The sequence below is a fragment of the Calidris pugnax genome, unplaced genomic scaffold, assembly GCF_001431845.1.
Source record: "Calidris pugnax isolate Ruff unplaced genomic scaffold, ASM143184v1 scaffold60, whole genome shotgun sequence".
NCBI classification, from domain to species: domain Eukaryota; kingdom Metazoa; phylum Chordata; class Aves; order Charadriiformes; family Scolopacidae; genus Calidris; species Calidris pugnax.
The window spans coordinates 3,837,399-3,858,854 of record NW_015090831.1 but is presented as its reverse complement, the minus strand read 5'-3'; the positions used below and the strand labels follow the sequence as shown (position 1 = coordinate 3,858,854).

Sequence of the window (21,456 nt, the reverse complement as noted above, 5' to 3'; positions counted from 1 at the left end):
AAGTAAAACCAAACTGTATAGAGATATTGGCAGAATAGCCTAATAACCTATCAATATTTGCAGGTTCATGTTAGAATAAAACAAAGGAGAAATGTCAAAAGATATTCCTCTGACTAGGTTTTTCCTGACAATTCACCAAATATAGTTTTGCATTTTATGCCATTAAGCCACAGCTGCTGATGTAAAAATTTACTTCAGCAGATATTTACATCAATAAAAATTGCAGGGCAATGTGGAAAGTTGAAGCAGTCACAAACAATATTAATTCTTCATGAATAATCTCAAGTTTAATAGGCAGGAGCACCTTTTCTGAATACTGAGGCTGGGAACATACTGCACTGAAAGATCAGAGTATTCCAGCTCCCATCATGAATACATTTCAGAGTTTCAAACCAGCAACAGCTAAACAACTAAATGCACAGAAATACATATTTCTAGAATAACAACTGCTTAATACAAAGTTAGTGAACTTTATCCATCTATATCAATTATTTACTGAACAGATCATAAACTTTATCCCTTAATTATAATATGCAGCCACATCCAGAAACAGAATGTAGTGATAAACCAGACACTTTGTTTTTCACCCACAAGGCAGCAGTTGCAAGAAAAGATTTTAGTTTTTACTACTTAAGTTCCTTGACTTAACAATAGCCTCTCATTCTCCCTCCTTTAAAAAGTGAAAATCACTGGACCTATATCCCAACATACACAATTATAATTAATCTAATTCATTTATGAAACGAAAAGCAACGATATTATTTATTTTTAACAGATTCAAAATTTCTTTCCTGGAGAAGAAAGCTCCAAAACGAAAGGGAACTCATACAATATACCAATTTTAATGCTCTGTAAGAGAAATGGGAACATAAATGCCTTTTTGACAGTTAAATTGGACCCATTTAGTTAGAAAGAATAGTAGCACACATTGGAACACCTTTAAAGGATTCAGACTGTAAAAAGCCTTACAATACATCACAGGGTCTGACACTTTATGTTAGCAGTGAAAAGATTTTTGCCTCCTATAGACACCAGTGCCTAAAGTTCAAAACAGAAGCAGCGTTCTTTCACATGCCGCTTCCTTTTGTGCTGTGAAAGACACTGGCAAAATGTCTCAGTGCCACTGTTTACAAGTTGGGAAGAAAATCAGCTCACTGAGAGTACCTCATCTAAATACATTTTCCTTTTTCTCCTTTACTGTCATTTGCTTTTCCTCCCCCTTTTCTGCATCCTCTCTTTAGTTTCTAACTTCTTCAACTGCTCTTCTCGCCAGTGTTGTGCCACTACATTAAACCTACTCGGACACGGCACTGATTTTCTACAGATCCACTGAGGTAGGCTCTGGTTAATGAATATATTGCCTCAAACTTCTACCTATGATTAAAAAAAAGAGGACTGCAGTATTGGTTTAAAAAAAATAATAATTAAAAAAAAAAATACTTCCTTGCATAAACATAAGCTTTGAAATGAGTTAGGGAAACATAAAGCAATCTCCAAAAATGCTTTGAGGCAGCTTCTTGTTTCCCACTGTAAATGAGTCATCAACTGGTATGTCGTCCACTGTCTAAAGCTAATCCTAATTTGCATTTTTCCTGGGAGGATAGAACACTCACACAGATGGTTTATCAGAGAGACGGTTTAAGATGGTCTCCTCTCCCTTCTCAGTTGATGGAAATTTTAGACTTTTTCAGAGCTGCTGATCCACAATGTCACATTCACCAGGAAATAAGAAGGAAAACAAACACTCTTCTGGCACTCTGCTTCTAGCCAGGTAGAGAAGGAAGGGTGTCAAAGCAAAGAGAAGTTTAGCAGATGGTTTGCAAATCAGGGCTTAATCTTGAATGTTATAGAAAAAAAAACAAACAAAAAAACATATGTTCATCCCATGCAGTATGTTTTGTTTAATGGGTCAATCCACAGAGGTAATCATCTTATGCATTTTAGGAAACAAAAAATTTAGCATGATGGTCTTCATGATTTTAATTTAATTAAGGATATCATTTGTTGTTTGCTCCATTAAAAACACAAATAATCTACTTTGTGAATAATATACTATCTTTCACTGACTTTCTCTGGGCCAAACTGAGACCTCTAATTCCCTGTAGAAGAAATCTCAATTGAGATCATCACATCAGTAAAAGTAAAGTCAACTCACCATTTATCAGTTGACAAAGCAAACAACAGTCAATGGGAGATGTGGTCTGACATGGGATAAGCCTATAATATTAAAAATCACATACACCCAATAGATAGATCCAATGCTTGATTCTGCTGCAACGTTTTCATTTCCAGTCATTTCAATCTACTTTAAAATTAGTTGAAGATGGAAGATAGGTCTATTTAGATCTACAAACACTTAAAGTACTTCATATATGTTTATCAGTGTGCATTTGAAATGGCTTCCAGTTTGAATACTACAGAAACTGGTTCAGAAGTTTGAAATAATAGTGTTCTGTCTAGAATTGATTAACAACAAAGAAAATAAGAGTAAAATTCTCCCCGGGGTCCCTCTGAGAGGAGAACAGACTCTATTTTTCCAGAGGAAACTGATAACCTGTAGCAATTTTGAAGAAGTCAGATTTCCAAATACCTCCCTACATAACTCCGTGCCTGTAAATGCTACTGATTTCTGTTCCTTCTTTCTGTTCTGCTCCATTACCTCATTTTAACCAAAGTTTTCAGTAACAAATTCTCCTGGAAAGACTGGCAACAGTTCAAAGGTCTACTTCTGGTAGGGCTGAAGAGAAAATGTAAAGATTATTTGGAGATGGCCACCCCAATATATTGATTTAAACTCAAGTGTCACTTCCATATAAATGATTTACCTTTTCTACCTCCTTTTGTATTTAATGCCTTCTTTCAGTTTTCTACAGAGACTACAGGTCATGTAGGGCTAAAATTAAATGAAAAACAACTTCCAAAGTGTATGCAATCTCTCTGGATCTTGTCTAGAATACTGAGTTAGGATTTGATTTGAGGCACTGGTTTCTCACAACCTAAAGAACCAGAAAGCTTATGCGAAATTAAATGAAAAACAACTTCCAAAGTGTATGCATTCTCTCTGGATCTCGTCTAGAATACTGAGTTAGGATTTGATTTATCGAGGCACTGGTTTCTCACAATCTAAAGAACCAGAAAGCTTATGTGAAAAGAAAAACACTCATTTGTGCAGAGAGAATCCTCCACGATCCCTCAAGCTGGAAGAACAGAGAAAGTATATATACAGCACCAATTTTCCAAATATAATCCCTCTCAACGTGTTTTATACTATTCAAAAAATAGTAATGTCATCAAGGTTCTCAAACATTTTGCCTTAACAAGTTCACAAAGCTCTCACAACAGGACACAAAAAGCAGACAGAAGCAGCAGGTTCACAAAGCTCTCACAACAGGACACAAAAGCAAACACATGTACAGTGAGTTTAGGTTACAGGTTAGAAGCAGACACAGTTTAACCTATGTAAAGTGAACTGCAAGGCTGACCTTTACAGCTAAACAGTGGAAAGACAAAAAGGAATTAGTGGGTGGGTGGAACCACATAGTAAGTATCTACTCACTCCTACAAAGCCTGAAACTTCTCAAAGTGTGTACTTAAAGCAAGAAAGACAATAAAATATAACCTCTTATGCTCCTTTTGAAGGAAAGGCTGAGATCAAAACACACAACATAGATGGTAGTCATGTCACAACATGTTTAAAATATTGTAGCATTGGCAAGGTAATTTTAAAAATGCCTGTGGACTAGATTAAACTGTACATGAAGCTAGAGCAAGAAAATTCATCACCCAAAAGAATATTTGTGGGAAATCTCAGCAAGAACAAGGTAACTTTTTAAAAATTGGCAATCAAGAAAGATTAACTCCATAAAGTTACTCATAAAAATATGAAAGGAAAAGTCTCTGCTGAGTGACCAAAGGAAATAATGCTGATTTGTTCAGTAGAGTTCAAAGATAAGAAAGAATTCACCAAAAAAACGCACACACTGCACAAAAGAAAAAAAAAAAAGGTGTTAGGGTATGGCTTACTATGCACATGCTGCACTGGAGGTTTTTGTTGCTATTGTTTCTTCCCGCCGAAGACAGTACCCTATCAGGTACTGGGTTCTTGGTGGGTTTTGAATCCATTTTTAGTGAACTGGAACAAGTTAGATAAAGTTGTTTATATGCTGTAAATCTACTTTCCCTGAGCTGAAAATGTGTTAGCTAATGGGTTGTTTATGAGTTGCAAATCTGTTCAGTGAGGTGAAAATTTGTCAGATAATGGGTTGTTTATGAATTCTAAATCAATATTCAGTGAATTGGAACTATGTTAGATAATAGCTTGCGTATGGGTTGTAAATCTGTTTTCAGTGAACTGGAAACATGTTAGATAATGGGTTGTTTCTGGGTAGTAAATCTGTTCTCAGTGAGCTAAAAACATATTAGATAATGGGTTGCTCGTGAGTTGTAAATCTGTTTTTAGTGAACTGGAAACCTGTTTAATAAAGGGCTCTTTATATATCTTAACTCTGTTTTTAGTGCGCAGAAAAGTTCAATAACGTGTTAGATTTGAGTGGCATATCTGATTTCAGTGAAGTAGGAAACCATCAGCTAGTGGATTCTTTATGAGCAGATCTACACTCAGTGAACTAAAAATCTGGGACAACAGTATCTTGTCTATAAAGTATTCTATTTCCACTATTTGAATCAAATACTGACTAAAGGTTTCAATAATTTATAGACTTCAACTACTTCTAATGAGGTACAAAAGGGCTGTAGAATTGTTAGAACCACATTAGATATTTCCGACGTGGTTTTGAATCTCTTCCTAATAAAGCTAAACTTGCTACAGATGCATACTAATAATTTTGGAGTGAGCAAAATGAATGTCAAAGATGTTGTTTTTTTAATCCTGCAATGAAACACTATTACTAAAATCTCTCAGGTGGATTCCATTTAATAATTTCTGCGTAATCACATATAGTTAACACAGAAATCAGAAAAGTTTAGAATTTTACATCTTCCAGTGAATGGAATCCCTGGTTCAACCAGGCTTAACACTGATTTTCCCTTTATAGGTATCACTGGTCAAATACTTCCACTATATCAAGCAGCCTCATGAACTGTTCCCTGTGTACAGTGAAAGAAAATCATGTGCACACTCTGGAAAGGAAGGATATGTAGTACAAAAGTACCAGTTTAAAGGGAATGACTCAACATAAAGAAAAGGAGTTTAAAACATGAAGGAGAACAATAAACTAACATATACTGGGATGCGATATCCCTTCTCATTTACAATGAAAAAACAACTGAAGCATTTCTAGAAAACAAATATCACTGTTCACAAATACATCCCAAGCATACACAGTAAATTTTTTGCAGGGATAGAAAATTTCATCTGACATTCAATTATTCAGAGCGCTGACTCTGCTAATGAAAAATGAAATCGGGCATATTAAGATTACAAGTAGAAACACTTCCTAACAATTTCTTAAAATTATAATTCTCTACTATGCTTTATGGAATGTCTTTAGCTCTTGTAGAACAACCCATTATAAAGTAATGAGGAATACTTTATTGTTCTTTTAAAAAAAACCAAGTTGTATCTGCATATGCACTTTATCAGTATTTCTTTCTTCTCTTTGTCTGTTTTAAATGTAAAAATTTCCAGTGGCTTTTCATATAATACTTTTAATCTCTTCCTATAACACCAGAGTTAAAACAGTGCTGTACGTCACCACTGCATATTTCTGTGAGCTGTTTGTGTCTCTTGTAACATCAACTCTGAATCCCTAGGTTTTAATGCTCTCCTGGCAGTACTAAGAATAATCTGACAACATTGCTTTGTTTCTTTTTACCATATCTTAACACTTATCATTAATTCCATTAAAGTATGCACACATAAAAACTCAACGTAAAAAAAAAAAAAGAAAAAAAAGGCTTGTATCATATTTGTAAAATGCTTTTCCATTCATTAGTGCCAACAGTTTCATGACCACAAATACCTTCCCCGAAGCACAGTGCAGAGGTACATAATAACTCAATTACGCAATGTCAGTTGTAGAATAATATTTTGTCATTTTGCAGCTGTTTAACTTCTTTCTTTTCTACAAATATTTCCATTATCATGCAAAAGCAAAGGGCGATATGTTCCACATCAAAGGTACTGCCATTTTTCCTAATCACTTTCATTGGTCTTGTTATTAAACTGTTTGACCCAAACTAATAGCTAAATGTGGCAATGCCATAAGCAGCGTAACATACGACATCAGAAATTTAGACGGGAATTACCCACAACATCAGGAGCAAAAACTATACAGCACTTCAGGCATTTTGGGAAATGGTTACCAAAACAAAGTGTAGCCTCCAAAAAAACCCAGACAGTACTCAAAAATTACAAAGAAGAGAAGAAACACAGTAAATATGTGCATGTGATATCTGACTACAGGTGAATAAGGTTTATTGCATATTTGAGAACAAATAACTTGGAAGAGAAATGCAAGATATAGAAGTTTTTAGAATATGAATTTTTGTAGCATGGATATTTTAATGGTGAGCATTAAGGATACATTTCTTAAAAATGCAAGATATAGAAGTTTTTAGAATATCAATTTTTGTAGCATGGATTTTTTTAATGGTGAGCATTAAGGATAGATTTCTTGCATATCTGCATTCAGATTTCCCATGAATTCTAATTTTACCATGACAAACCATGATAACTTCATGTACATCTTGTATTAAAGTTAAGTTATGCTTTGTTGATAAAGATTGCAGTGCAAGATCCTCAGAAGATTTTACTGAGCTGAAAAATGTTTTGTGTCTTCTCCTAAAGACTTTGGTGATGACATTGGCGTCAATTCCTCAATAGCAGTGTCAGGCTTCAAGCTTTCAGAGGCTAAGAAAATGTCAAGTTTCATACAACTCCTAGTACTAGCGTGGTGAATAAAGGCATAGTAAACATGGGAAGCTGCCAAGTAAGTCTCTATTAAAACAGACAATTTTGTAGGTTGGAATTTGCCAACAATTATTACAGAATCACAGAATCTCAGTGGTTGGAAGGGACCTCTGAGATCATCGAGTCCAACCACAAAAAAAAAACAACAAACAAACAAACAAAAAAACCAAACCACCAAACAAATACAAAACACACCACACCAAACGCCCAACAAAAAGCAAAATTATTGCTAGCACAAGTCACCTTTATTGTGCTTCCAACAAGAAAGCTGAGCCAACTGGACACACTAATATTATATACTGAGGAATGGTTATGTCAGCCGAGGAATCTCACAGTACTTTACTCCCACTAACTGGAAAAATATACAACCAAAAGATTTTGTGGGGAAAAGAGACTTCTGTAATTTCTAGGCAAATAAGGTTCTGTTTCAACAGTAAGGCGCCTTAAAACCACAGTAATAAAAACTAAGCACTGTCATTATCACTTCTGTTTTCTAATAATGTGCTTCACACATTGTAAGATTGTTATAAAATGCATTATTTTGAAGTTGTAATTCTAAAGATAATTTTAATTTAAATGCGTCTTATAGAAATAAATGACAATAATTGTAATATATCCTTAAGCATGGCAAAACCCTATTGACATTTTTTGCTCTATAAAGCCAAACAATTATCAACTTTTCACTTAATACAGTCTATTGAAATAAATTTTTTTACTTACTTTCAATTAGAACTTTTCTGCCAGCCCAGTTGTCTTTAATTACTTGTATGTTTCCAAAGTGCGCATCACTGAAGAATATGCGATTGGTACCTCTTCCTTTCAGACTGTAGTCAAAAGCAAGAGCTATCACATTTTTGAAGTACTCTGGATTCTCGTATGGCCTGACTGGGGAATTTAAGTTGGTTTCATCTGAAAGATGTATACTCTTGAGTATTGTCCTTCCTGAGTATAACAGGTAACCTTCATGTCTCAGGCAAGTAATTCCATCTTCTGCAAGATAGCCATGTGCGCAGGCACATGTTCTCCGTGCATTTCCCCGATAAAGGCAAAGCTGATGACATCCACCATTATTCTTGGCACAAACATTAGTACCTGTACAAAAAGATACATATATAAAAAAATTCTATCTTTTATAATATTACACTTAACTAATTTAAATCGAGCTGTAATTTTATGTATTCTAAGAACTCTTCTCTTAAAACTGTTTCTGCAATATTCACAAGTAAAACAAAGGCCAAAACAGTAAAGAATGTGACTTATACCACAACCCAAAGACAATTTTAATGAATAAAGTTAGTGAGAAAAATATAATTTATGTCCTTCCCAATCCACAGGAGTACATATTTTATTAATAGAAAATGATAACATGGGTTATTCCTCCATAATCAACTGAAGACTTAGAGAGTGTTTCAAGTGCTTTGAAAGTTTTCATTTTTTTTAAAACACCTGTTACTGTCAAAAAGTCAAATTTAGATACCATCAGAATACGGTACTGTTTTTAGACAATTTCTATCAAAATGAAATCATATATCTTGACAGGTACAAAACTGTGTTAATCCAGTTCCCTGTTTTTAATAAAAGACATTTCCTAACATTTTGTTCTAATTTCCTTTAAAACCTGACTTTAAAAACTTACTCCCTGAAAAATGCATACCATTAAGAAATCATTGTCAAATTAGTAACTTCAATGACTTCAACTACACTTGTTGCAAGCAATATTTAAAATTACAGTAATTGTCAATAATTAGGAGCTATTTTCCTTTGTCTTTTTTTTTTGGACTATGCATGAATTACTATTATAGTTAGTTTAGATAATTTAGTTTCTGTTTCTGACAGCACTTTCCATATAACAACTCGGCTCTTTCAATATAGCCATTTTTCCCATTTCTGAAAGATTTCCACATAGTGAAGGAGAAGAAAACATTTTAAATAGACTGTTTTCAGGTAGTAAACCATAATGCTTGTCAGGGAAGATGTAGTGTCTGAAAGCACTGTTGTTTTTATTTTTTAACTGCTGCATTTCGAACTGAAGATACTTTTCAGAAAAAAAATAATGGTGGATGAGAGTTAACTTGCTCTTAAAATTAGAAACGTTGAATTTTGTGTTCCTAGGCAAAATTACAGGAGACATATTCCTCTATAGTTATGTAAAAACATTTGGAGATTTAGCCGTATACATTTTTTGCATTTGGTTTGTTTTAAAGATTCTTGTAAAGTTTTATTAGGCTAGAAAAGTTAATATCTGTTTGGAAGGATGAGAGGTTGAGAAGTGAAAGGAAAATATATGAAAGAGAACCTCAAGCTTCTAAAATCTCTCTTTGAAAACTGCAATGCTTCCACAGGTCACCAGCTGTAAATATCTTTAAACCTAGCCAATTCTAAACTCATTGTAGTTAGGGAATATCACATATATGTGAAATAGCACTGAAAGATAGGAATCTGCTTGCGAATAGCACTGTGGGACTGGCTCTTCAGAAAGGGTAAAACAGGTGTTTAAAAAAAAAAGCATTGATCACAATCAGCACAGGTTCTTGGGGCTTTGCTTGCTTTTTTTGTTTGGGGTTTTGATTGTTGCTTTAATAATAGAAGGTCAGGAAGCTAGCTAATTACAACTTTTAAAAACAGTATTATTATCTACTTCTAGTTCAATGACCTTAAAAAAATATATGTAAGAGAGTGATATAGAAAAACATTCCAAAAACATTTTTCACCTGTTTTTTCCCTTTTGTCCTCCTGGCTCACTGACAGCCCCTCCCAAAGACATTAACCATTTGTACCCTAGTAAAATTTGAAAAACGTATTAAAAAATCATTCAGTTATGTTTTTCAAATTAACATCAAAAGATTTTTAGGCTCAATAACCATTTCTCCTCTTGGCTAATGTGTTCAAATCTTTAAAGCTATAAACAAAATCATTACATATAAAGAAGCATTTTTTTTATCCAGTTGTTCTATTTTCCTAATTCTGTAATAAAGCCCTTCCAAGCAAGCAGACATTAACTATTTGTAGCCTAATTAAAAGAAACGATAAGTTTTTGTGTGGATTTTATTTTTATCCACAAAATATGATGCCCCGGCTACTCTGAAATTACATGCAGAAATTGTTAGTAAAATTAATATATATGTTTGCAAAGTGATTTTTTTTCAAAACTATTTAAAATTTCCTTTAGAAAAAAAATAGTTTTTCTTATTGATTGTTAAAGATGTTCTCTTTCAAAATGAAAATTCCTTTTACAAGTCACATTTAATGTGGTTATTTAGGAAAGATGTATATAAAAGAAACAGGATCTTTGGGAATGTAATGCTGTGATTAAAGCAACTTTTGAGTTGCTACCAACACCAGACGTATATTTGTGTTAAAAAAATTATCTTGTGTTATAGTAGTATTTTCTTTCTCCTTCTTTTTGATTATATTTATAGAAAATTTTGTCTGGAGTGACTGGTAGCTGTTGGTCCTGAGGAAATCAGCATTATTTTTGGTAGACTTAGGAGGAAAAAAATAGCTACAAGCAAGATTATTCGTAGTCAGATAGCAGAGAATTAAATTTAACCATCAATAATATAAATCACTGAGAGTAAATAAGTTTTGTCTCTTGAATTGGATTATTCACAAGGTCTCTTCCCACACAAAAGAAACTAGAACTCAAACTCAAGTAATTTTCAGGAAATAAATATTTGAGACACAGAGACTGGAAATGTTTAGCTGTGAAAAAAAAAATAATTCTGGTTTGCTTTCCAATAGAAATCGAAGACTACCTGAGATTACTGCTTTTTAAAGCACAGTTCAAGGTCCTTCTCATTCCTACTACTGTTTTTTCTTTTTTTTTTTTTTTTTAAATAAAAACCAAACAAAATAAAACCACCAAACCTGGAATGACAGGAAGTGTTGAAGTGTTTTGGTTTTAGAATTTCTCCTTAAAACACTCAGAAGAATTTTAGTGGGACTTGTACTATGTTTTCTTTAGTACATTAATTTTAGCTTAAAAAAAATACTTCAAAAATAGAGAGTGGAGATAAAATCAGTGATTACTTAACTTTTGGTATGCTTTAATATACATTAAAAGTACGTGATATTAAAATAATTAATAGCATCCTTAAGAACAGCCAACCTTTCTCTCGTGCTCTATTAAAGATTTTCTTTTTTTTTTTTTTTTTTTTTTTTTTAAATAAAAACCAAACAAAATAAAACCACCAAACCTGGAATGACAGGAAGTGTTGAAGTGTTTTGGTTTTAGAATTTCTCCTTAAAACACTCAGAAGAATTTTAGTGGGACTTGTACTATGTTTTCTTTAGTACATTAATTTTAGCTTAAAAAAAATACTTCAAAAATAGAGAGTGGAGATAAAATCAGTGATTACTTAACTTTTGGTATGCTTTAATATACATTAAAAGTACGTGATATTAAAATAATTAATAGCATCCTTAAGAACAGCCAACCTTTCTCTCGTGCTCTATTAAAGATTTTCACTTCCTTCAGGTTTATTCCAAGGCCAGTCCTCATGGTCACAGCATCCGTGGCCTCATTCTTGTGGCCTCTTCTAATAGAGCCATTTGCATGTGCTCTGCCAAAAAAGTTGAAGATGTCTCATCAACAATCCTCAACTAATTCACACCAAACAAATGACTGAAGGGCAGTGGAGAATTGCCTAACAGAAGGTGGAGAAACCACTTCTCATTTATGACACTGATACGCTTTAGCTTTCAGTATCTGAAACGCCCTTTCTTTGGAAATCGCACATTTTTCTGCGATCCTTCCTGTGACCTTGCTAAGGAATGGCTAATCCTACAAAGGTGAAGCACCTGGCACTGAAATAACGTTTTGAGACTCAAATACTTATGAAAAATAAATTACCTGTCAGACCAGTAGATGTAAGCTCCAAACACCGCGACTGAAAACATATCCACATTGCTCCCTGACAGCACAATCTCCCGATTCCCTCCACTCTCAAGGTCAATTCTTTCTATCTTGTCGGTACGAGCATCACACCAATATAATTTATTTTCCTAAAGATTAATTTTAAAGGAAATATCAACAGTCTTATCCAAGTATTTCATTAAGAGTGTTTAAGATTACATCAAAGCGGAAGACTAGCTGGCTTCAATGAGACATAACAAATACTGTACATTTTAACATATGCTGGGAGAGAGAGGAACTAACCTCATAGTCGATGGAAATCCCGTTAGGCCACGCAATCCCCAGGCTCACAAGCACAACCTTCTCAGACCCATCTAAGTGTGCCTTGCCTATGCAGGGACTCTGTCCCCACTCCGTCCAAAATAAATACCTAAAATGTTACAGACATCACCAATTAAAATATCATCAAAATAAGAGTTGAAAAATGTGTAATACTATACTTCAATTGCAAACAAAATGCTCCATTACCATTAAATATTTAAAAAACATGATAAGGTTCATATCTCTAAATAATCTTAAGAGATTAAACGTATCATAATACTTGTTTCATAGAACACTTCATTGAGATTTTTTTTGCAAATGATACTTATGAAGCAATTCTTAAAACTGCAATTGATCAGTTAATATGCAATTCTATTCCTTAAAGAATTCAGCTTTGCACTTGGGAAAATAAAAGCAAATTAGAAAAAAGAATTACTGGAACAGAAGCTCTTGCATCTAATTACTAACAAATGTGATAATACAAGAGATGTGTGTCTAATTTAGAAATGTCTTAAATATGAAGCAATGAGGAGCACTGTGGGAAATGGTAGAGCAACGGCATTTTATTTAGAACGAAAATATCTTTCCTATTCCCTCTAATACACATGGGAAGAATCTGCATCCTACTTATCTAACCTCACATTGCTGTGTACTTTCTGGCACAGTAACATCACTATCTCGGGGTAAGATGCCAGGTCAAACTGCTGCCTTGGCCTCCCACTTCTCACTCTGTAACTTTAGGTAGAGCAAAATGAGACCAGTGAATCTACAGAAAGCACTTCCTCTACTGAACAGAAACCTATGAAATAGCTTTAAGTAAATGTCTACGTGCCTACACATATATATGTACATAGATTTGTGTTAAAAATATATTATAAACACACACAGTCATATATATATTCTGAGCAAGAAAACTCCTAAGATAACAAAATTGAGGTCTGCTGTATTACTAATCTCCTGAAGAGAAGGATTTTCATTGAAAATATTCACAAGCACGCACTAAAACATTATTTAATAATAGGCTGTACAAAAAGTGTACAGAACATACAAAACCATTCTCCATTGTTTTTTGCTGTGTGGAATGTATATATTAGTCTATTTTAAAAATTATGAAAGTCTTCTGTGTGTTACTAACCCATTCTACCCCTGATTCTGCTGATATCATTATGCTGATCTGTTGTTATATTTCATTGGATGACTGCAGATATGCAAAATAAAGAGGGATACAAATGAGAGAGGGAAAAACAAATATGGATCCTATAATTAGCTCATCAAATGTGTCTTCTGAAACCATGTCCACCTTATTTTGGCTCTAACTGTAAGGCTTTCTGCCTATAATAATAAGTAATTTGATCTCATACTTCTTGACATAACAAATAATAATATGAATACTAACAATAAAACTTATACTACTTTAGGAAATTGAAGTTCTACATTAGCCAAATTAAAAATATGTTTTAGAAATGCTAAAATAGACAGTATTAACGAGCTGGATATCAACAATCACTGCTTAAATTTGATACAATTTAACCAGATTACTAACAGCACCTCTAAACTTCTAAACACAATTGAACTTGCTTTTGGGCATGTAGTCAGAGGCGCTTTCTAAACACGGGAGATCAACTAAATGTTGAGTACAGAAAAGCAGGCATTCAATATACTTGAATTAAGCATTCTGTACTCTTTCCTCTTATTAGTTACTCTGAGGAAAAAAAAATAAAATTAAAAACCGTAATTAGCAGGTTAAATGAATCTGGAATCCTCCAAAGATAGTCCTGAATAGCTGCCAAAAATGTAATATAAAAATGATACATAAACTTACATAAACTATTAACTAGTATAGAAAAACTTGATCTTCCCATATCTTCCCAAAAGGTCTGGGAAGTTCCATCGAAAATACTTGTTTCCCTTGTGGGCAGCAACATGCTACAGACACACCTGGTGTATACACTGCAATGCTAGAATAACTAGGACTCCACTTATTTTGGAACTACCCCATATATAATGTACACAGCTGACATGGAGATGCAAGTGGCGCAAATATGATGCTGGCCTAGAATCAAGTTTCAAAAAAACTTCTTTGGAAAAAATTCAAATCAGAATTCATACACCCACCACCTCCTCCCCCGGCCCAAACCCTAAGCACAAATGAAATTCCTGGAATATTTTTCAAGGAGGTATCTTCAAAGTCTAAGAATTAACTCAGTATTTCAATTACAATTCTGAGCTTGGTCAGAAGACTATTATTTAATTGTGGAAAAAACCACAAAGAGTCAGTCAAGTGTATGTTGTACGAACAAGTACCTGATGATGGACAAAGACACTTCTGTGCAGGACTACACATTCTTAACTGTTTTTTTCCTTAGTAACAATAAATAAAGCTACCAACCAGCTGAATGCTGGCTGCTTCATATCTTGGTATAACTGGCAGATTCAACAAGATCTAATAACTGCTATTTTTCTCTCCATTTTTATAGCTGTCAACTCAAGCTTCAAGAGGAATGAAGAATGTGAAGTCAGGGCAAGGGGAGAGAAGAATACCTTTGAAAGTTTTGTCTCACAAAGGGAAAGAGATATGACAATAATGCAGAGGGTAAAGAGCCTTAATCTTCCCACAGAAAGGTATACCTGTACTTCACTAGCAAAATATTCCTATCCTTCTCCTGAAGAAACTTGGATTGGAGACATCTCAAGATAGCATATTGTGGCAGCACAGTATTAAAAAAAAGAGACATGAAGCTGACCTGCCTTCACAGAGGACACACCGTTCTACCAGACACATAAAATAATTACTAAGATGTGGTCCTCTCATCCTCCTGTGTTTTCTTAAGTATCCTAGACACATCCAAAAACTAACTATAAAACTCAACCAGATCAAAACATCTAAGGAATGTTTCATAACTGAATTCATTTCTACATTTAACATTTCTCTTCTTTACTGCCTTTTTTTTTTTTGCTTCAAGTTCAATAATTTAAACTCTTCCAAATTACATTTTAGCCGCATTTTATTAACATCTGCTTTTTGGTGGCATTATGCACTATTTAAGACCTAAGCAGATGGTTCAGTGGCATCTCTAAATATCCATTAACTTAAAAGCAGGAACTGTTTCTTTCCAAAGAATCTTGTTAATATTGCTGGCTATTATTTCATCTGCTTATGTGCACACATCATTTTGGTAAAATAAAACCACAAACTGTTGAATCAGAAAGCATCATGTAAAAATATTGTCATTAAAATAAAAATATCCACACTTTATTAAAAAAGCAACTTTTCTGCCAATAGCAGTATTAAATATTCTGTCAAGGGTTCTGCAGCAACTCTTCCCTATAGAAATTGTTAAATGCTGGATCTCAGCATTCCCTCCATCTTCTGTCTCCAAATACTGTAGAAGAATTGACTACACTCTATACCACTTCTAGTTGAAAATAATGGATTTTATTTATATAATTAATATTATTTTTAATATCTCAGCATTATCTAAAGACCACATCTGCTGCACCTCGGGCTCACAGACTTCACAGGGGCTTTTCCTTTCCTTTAAAGTAACGGGTTAAAACATGTCTGCATGTGTGTACAGCAAATACAGTATACACATGTTGAGGAAAATTACACTGTAAATTAATTATTGTTTTGAAGAAGATTGGTTAGAAGAATTTTATCAGACTTCTATATACTTACCTTCAAAAGTTTTTTGGTTTTTATTTATTTTTTTTTTCTAACAGGAGAGCACAGCTATTCTGATACATTAAAGACAAAAATATAATAACTAATTCAGCCAGATCCTGACTAGGATCTGGAGAAGATCCTACTCTGAAGAATAGCATTAATCCAAAACTGCTAGCAGATACTGACAAGGAACCAGTGCTGCTATATGAACACAGCTGTAATGATTTGTGGCAAAAGCCATTACATTATGCAGAAAATAAAACCAGTTATTGCTTTTACCTCCATTCTAGTCTGAAAAATACACAGACCACTATGTCTAAATTCTATAGAAGAAATCATGGCAAAGATCCAAATGGCATTTTGCATCCCTGGTATCAATCTGGCCTCAGTGCAAAGTCAGAATTCCTCATCACTATGGCTGCAAACTCCTCTGAGTACAGAGACTGCTTTCCTGAAAATAGTGAGATACTGATCTGATTGAACCTGGGGGAAATGAGCTACAGTTTCTTCTCTGGCTTTGGGGGCAGGTAGTTGCTCAAATACTTCTTTAAGATTTTGATACACACCATTTCACGCTTCCTTTTCAGCAGGGTAAGTGTAGCAGTTAAATCCACTGAGTCTTGCTTATATGCCTTTTCCTCAGAAAGTACATTTCATACTCCCATGAAAAAAAGATGGGAATTCTTTGCAGAATTAACTGCCTCTGCTAACAATAGTTTTGGAGCTGGAAGCAGACAGAAGGTTCTCTATTTCTGTTAATGTTGCAGTGTAGTCCCTTTTCTCAACAAACAGTTGGACAAAAACGGACGTAATTTCTGACAACCTGTATCCACATGCTTCATTTCAGCCAATCTCCTAGGCTGTTGTAGTTGGATGTTGCATAATACTGGAATTTATAACTGGATTACATTGTTCTACGATTTCATCATGACATCAAGGTCCTCATTAGCTAATGTGAATTCCTTGGATTTGCTGGAAGCTTAAGAACAGGTTTAAGCATGCTTCCAAGCAATGTCTAACCTGCAGTTGAAGTTATCATCTTAGAAAATGAAAACCATTATTCAAAGAAAGTACAGCAAGTGTGTCATGTATACAGACACCAATGAAAAAACTCATCATACGATAAGAATAACACTTCCTTCCACCTATAATTAGTTTCCAACACAATCCTTTGGGGTTTTATTAAATGCTTATCTATTAGAACGAAGGCCTCGATTTACTTATCTGAGCGCTTCAGTGCTAGCATGCAAACTTTAAAAGAAATGCAAGTAGCCATGGTCATGTTACCCTTTTTCTGGGTGTACCGCAATAGATCGTGGCTGGTCCAAACCCTGGGATATAATTACATATCGGAATGAGCCGTTGAGCCTGGCAACTTCAATTAAGTTGAAGCCATGATCCGTCCAATATATGTTACCTAGGAAAAATATCTTGAAGTTACTGGAAAAAGACAAGACTACTTGAAAAGTGTTTAAATCTTAAGTGCCTAAGTTAAGACCAGAAACTAACTGCTGCATTTTAATTTAGGCATGTCTTATGTTTATAATTTCTAGTCCTCTTCAGCCTTCTGTTTTAAAATATAAGCTTGCATTCGTGGTTGTTACCCTTGAGACAGCCCATCTAAGAAATAGTGTCCAAGATACTGAAATATTTTTTCTGTCTGCAGTAAAATTGCAAAATCCAGCAAATTGTTGGTATCTCCAAAGAAAAAAAATATCTAAACATTTGGAATATTAGAAATTAGAGCTGAAAGCAAACCAAGTTATTTACTCTTGAGCTGAAGATGCGAGGACTTACTGTCAGAAATTATGACAACTCCTGAAGCAGGTGAAGACCTACCTGCAATCCAGTCCACTGCAATGCCTTCAACTCTTCCCAAACCATTTGTAACAATGTCTTCCTTCCACGTTTGGTCTCGTTTAGATCTGCTAATTTTGTTGAAACCCATGTCTGTCCAATAGATTGTATCATTTCCTATAAAATAAATGGCAATAATTTTTAGATAAATTCAGTTACTTCAGTCCAAGTATCTACATCAGTAACTGTAAAAGCTGCCACTTATAACTTTATTAAGCTCTCTCAGAGTAAACAGGAATGGTATCAAAACAATCATCTTTAATTCTTCATTCTTTTTCCTTTTTTAAAACATTTTATTTTAAATACTTAAATCAGAATTCTCTGTTTTCTACTGGTTGTTTAGTACTGCACATATAACACAATGGGGCCATGATGACACATGGAAGCTACTACCTCTGTTAAAAATCACAATAAATGTGTTGTCTTTTTCTTTTTCCTAATGGGATAAATGTTTGAAACACATTTTTTTTATTAATCACCATTCCAAAATATTTAGGAGCCTGAAAAAATACAGTTTAAACTGCCTACACAGTCTGTTCTTTCAGTAATCATAAAGATTGAATTTTGACAGTATAAAAAAAAAATAACTAGAAAAAATAAGTGTGACATTTGAGAGTGATATACTGATAAAAGAATAGAAAATTGACTCTATCCACAATTCATCTTTATTTCAAATGTCCTGACAAGCTTTCACTAAGAGTCTTTTTTGGCTATTTAAGTCATTTCAGCTGTTTTCCCTGCCATTCTGCGGCAGTTGGCTGTCCATAAGGCAGAAGAGAGGGACCACTCTGTAGTCTTAGAATACAACTCTATTTGCACTGACCATTTAAACTTGTCAGTCAGGCTGAAAATTTGCAGTGACCAAAGCATAGACACACACTTCTCTCTGCTGCCACAAAGGACCCTTTGATAATGAGATGGGGCAAAAAAAGTTATGACATCCCCAAGCAGAATGCTCTGAGCTTCCATTGACAGAGCTCTGAGTTAACAACACAGATATGCTGCAACACACATTCTGGTTTCAAAATCATCAGCTGGGGACCTCCTGAGTGACCTAATTTGTCTGCGAAAGGCACTGCTCAGAGATACGTAACTTATTCATTCTTTATTTTTTCATATTTTATATATATCTGTCTCTAATTCCATAAGAGAGAGAGTGTGTGTATATTTATATAATAAATATTTCTATATATGAATTTAGTCATATTACATATACAAATATATATAAATATTTATATATCCACACACACCTATGTGTGTGTGTAAAGAGAAAAACAAAACTTCCACAAATAACAGTCAATTCCAAGACCAAGCCAGTTTGTTATGCTCAGGAACCCTAGCCTCACCACCCATAAAAGGAAAGACAGATTCTGACTTCAAGTATCCCAAACATACAGTTTGATTATCACATATGGTAACTGTGTATTTTGCTACTTACTTCAAATGAGTGCGAAAATTATACAGGTCTTAATATTAGCCCCACATACATTCAACAATAATATACTGATCTATAACTGTGCAAGTGTATGTCAAATACCCTTCACTGGAATATGATATATAGAGAATTACTACAAAGTCTTACCGGAAAGAACACAGTCAATAAAAAAATATTTATATCTAATGTGTTTACCAACTGGATAAGACATTCTACAAGTGAATTTTATGTATTTCTTATTCCAGTTTAATTCATCTCCATAAAAATAAACCACTTTGTATTCATGCTATGACTATTTAAGTCAGCCACGTGAGCAAGAATCCACATAACAGCTTAGAAACTGTTATAAGCACACGGAGATCTCTGTGCTTTCACTGCCGTGACTAAATCTGATGTATAACACACAACTGACTCTGTAGTGCTGTTTTCTTAAAAAAGGGTTTTTCAGTAATCCAAGAACTCCAACAACTGAATTACCTGGATTTGCTTCCAGATAATCAGATGTTAGAGATAAAACCAATTAAAAAAAATCATATTTCTCTTTAAAATGTATCATGACAGTCAACAACCATTAAACATCTTATCTAAATGACTAATTTACTTTCTGTAAAATGCAGCATTTTATGGCACAGCTTTGCTTTGTTAATGATAAACATTTCCTTAGTACACAATATACCTGACCTGAATATAAACAGGTACAAAGCAACTAATGGTTATGTAGATGTACAAAAAAGGATGCTGAGGACATACAAAATCATGGAGATGTGCAGATGTAACTTCATAGATATAAAAATGCCTTCCAATAATAAAGACGTACACATTTTCAATACAAATATTACAGGTAAAAGTAATTTAACAGCAGTCAAATTGGATTTTTATTTAGTCTGTAGCATGCCTGTAAATGACCTGAGTTTTGAAGCAGAATGTATCTGTTCTACAAACAAAAATGATGCAAGTAGCTTTAGGACTGGAACTAATCAGGGAAACTCGAGTGATCTTTGCTGTGCTGAAGGAAGTTCACAAAGCACATGCAGTTCACTGCTTCTAGAGAGTATCCTTAAAAGTGAATGCTTACAGCTTGAGTATGTTCAGATAATAATTACCCAACCACACAATGATGTTAAACCTCAGCTAACACATATTTTCCTTAAAATTACCATATTCTTTTACGGTCCTATGGCTTACTTGTCTACATTTTGTATCCTGAATTAAATCTTCATTAAACTTAGTTGTAAAACGCATTGACTATAATATGACATTTTGATGTAATTGTTCAAAAAATGCTCCAAGGGAAAAAAAAAAACCAAACAACTGTGTTTTTTTTTCTGAAGTACTGATAAAGGTTATTTTTTCACAGCAATGCAAAACTTTTCAGTCAGTATTTTCTATACATTACATCAGAGAATCTTTTTTTGATTTTTCAGGTACTTCATGGAAGCAAAAGCAAAGAAAAAAACCTATACTTTTTTACTGTACAGTGTAAAAATATCCAAGGAATTACTTGTCACCAAACTAATAAGGAAGCCTGTAAGTAATACTACAGCCTTTATTGAGTTTCAGTTTGCACTTGGATACAGATGGTATGATCCAAATGAAAAACTCCTCTCATTTTATGGAGACCTCCCATCTATACAGACCAGTATAAAGACTCTGTTTTTCACAGAGGCAGAACTTTGCAAAGCTGTTTCTGCGATGAACTACTGCAGAACTGAAAGGGGCTCAGCAATAACACTATTATTTCAAAAGTATCAACAATTTTAGCTATTACTCTGCCTTTATGGAGGCTTTCTGCACTAATGAAAACATTCATGTAACCGCTCACATCTACTTTAAAAAGACAGAAATGCTCACACTCATTAAGTAGTTTGTGCCTTCCCTCTGCCTTTATGGAGGCTTTCTGCACTAATAAAAACATTAATGTAACCGCTCTGCATTGTACTCTAAAAAGACAGAAATGCTACTACTCATTAAGTAGTTTGTGCCCTCATTTAGCTATTACTCTGCCTTTATGGAGGCTTTCTGCACTAATGAAAACATTCATGTAACCGCTCACATCTACTTTAAAAAGACAGAAATGCTCACACTCATTAAGTAGTTTGTGCCTTCCAAGTCAGTAGGAGTTAAGATACTGCCTACTACTGTTAATTTTCTTCCTAGTAGCTGCCATGTTTTGGATGTATTATTTCTACCCATCAATTTAAAGACCTCAAATTACAAATAAACAAATGATGATGACACAAATAAACGGTCTTGTTTCTTCAACACTTAGAATACCCTTGGTGTCTCAAGTAGTGTTTCTCTGCCATGCAGATTCTCCTCCAACCAGACCAAGCTTAAGTATAAAACACCTTCCCCCATGTGAAATAATGATTTCAACAAATACAAACCAG

At 34.1% G+C, this 21,456-nt stretch overlaps 1 protein-coding gene across 1 annotated transcript in view; it reads right to left on the bottom strand.

The window, feature by feature from the left end:
• LRP1B (LDL receptor related protein 1B) overlaps positions 1-21,456 on the bottom strand; it is a 618,836-nt gene that overhangs the window by 181,990 nt on the left and 415,390 nt on the right. Inside the window, exons 38-43 of the mRNA XM_014941128.1 lie at positions 17,614-17,748; positions 17,062-17,191; positions 12,090-12,216; positions 11,784-11,935; positions 11,369-11,493; positions 7,652-8,023 (exon numbers count right to left, since the gene is read on the bottom strand). Of these exons, the coding sequence (XP_014796614.1) occupies positions 7,652-8,023; positions 11,369-11,493; positions 11,784-11,935; positions 12,090-12,216; positions 17,062-17,191; positions 17,614-17,748 (1,041 nt within the window). The remainder of the gene's footprint in view (positions 1-7,651; positions 8,024-11,368; positions 11,494-11,783; positions 11,936-12,089; positions 12,217-17,061; positions 17,192-17,613; positions 17,749-21,456) is intronic.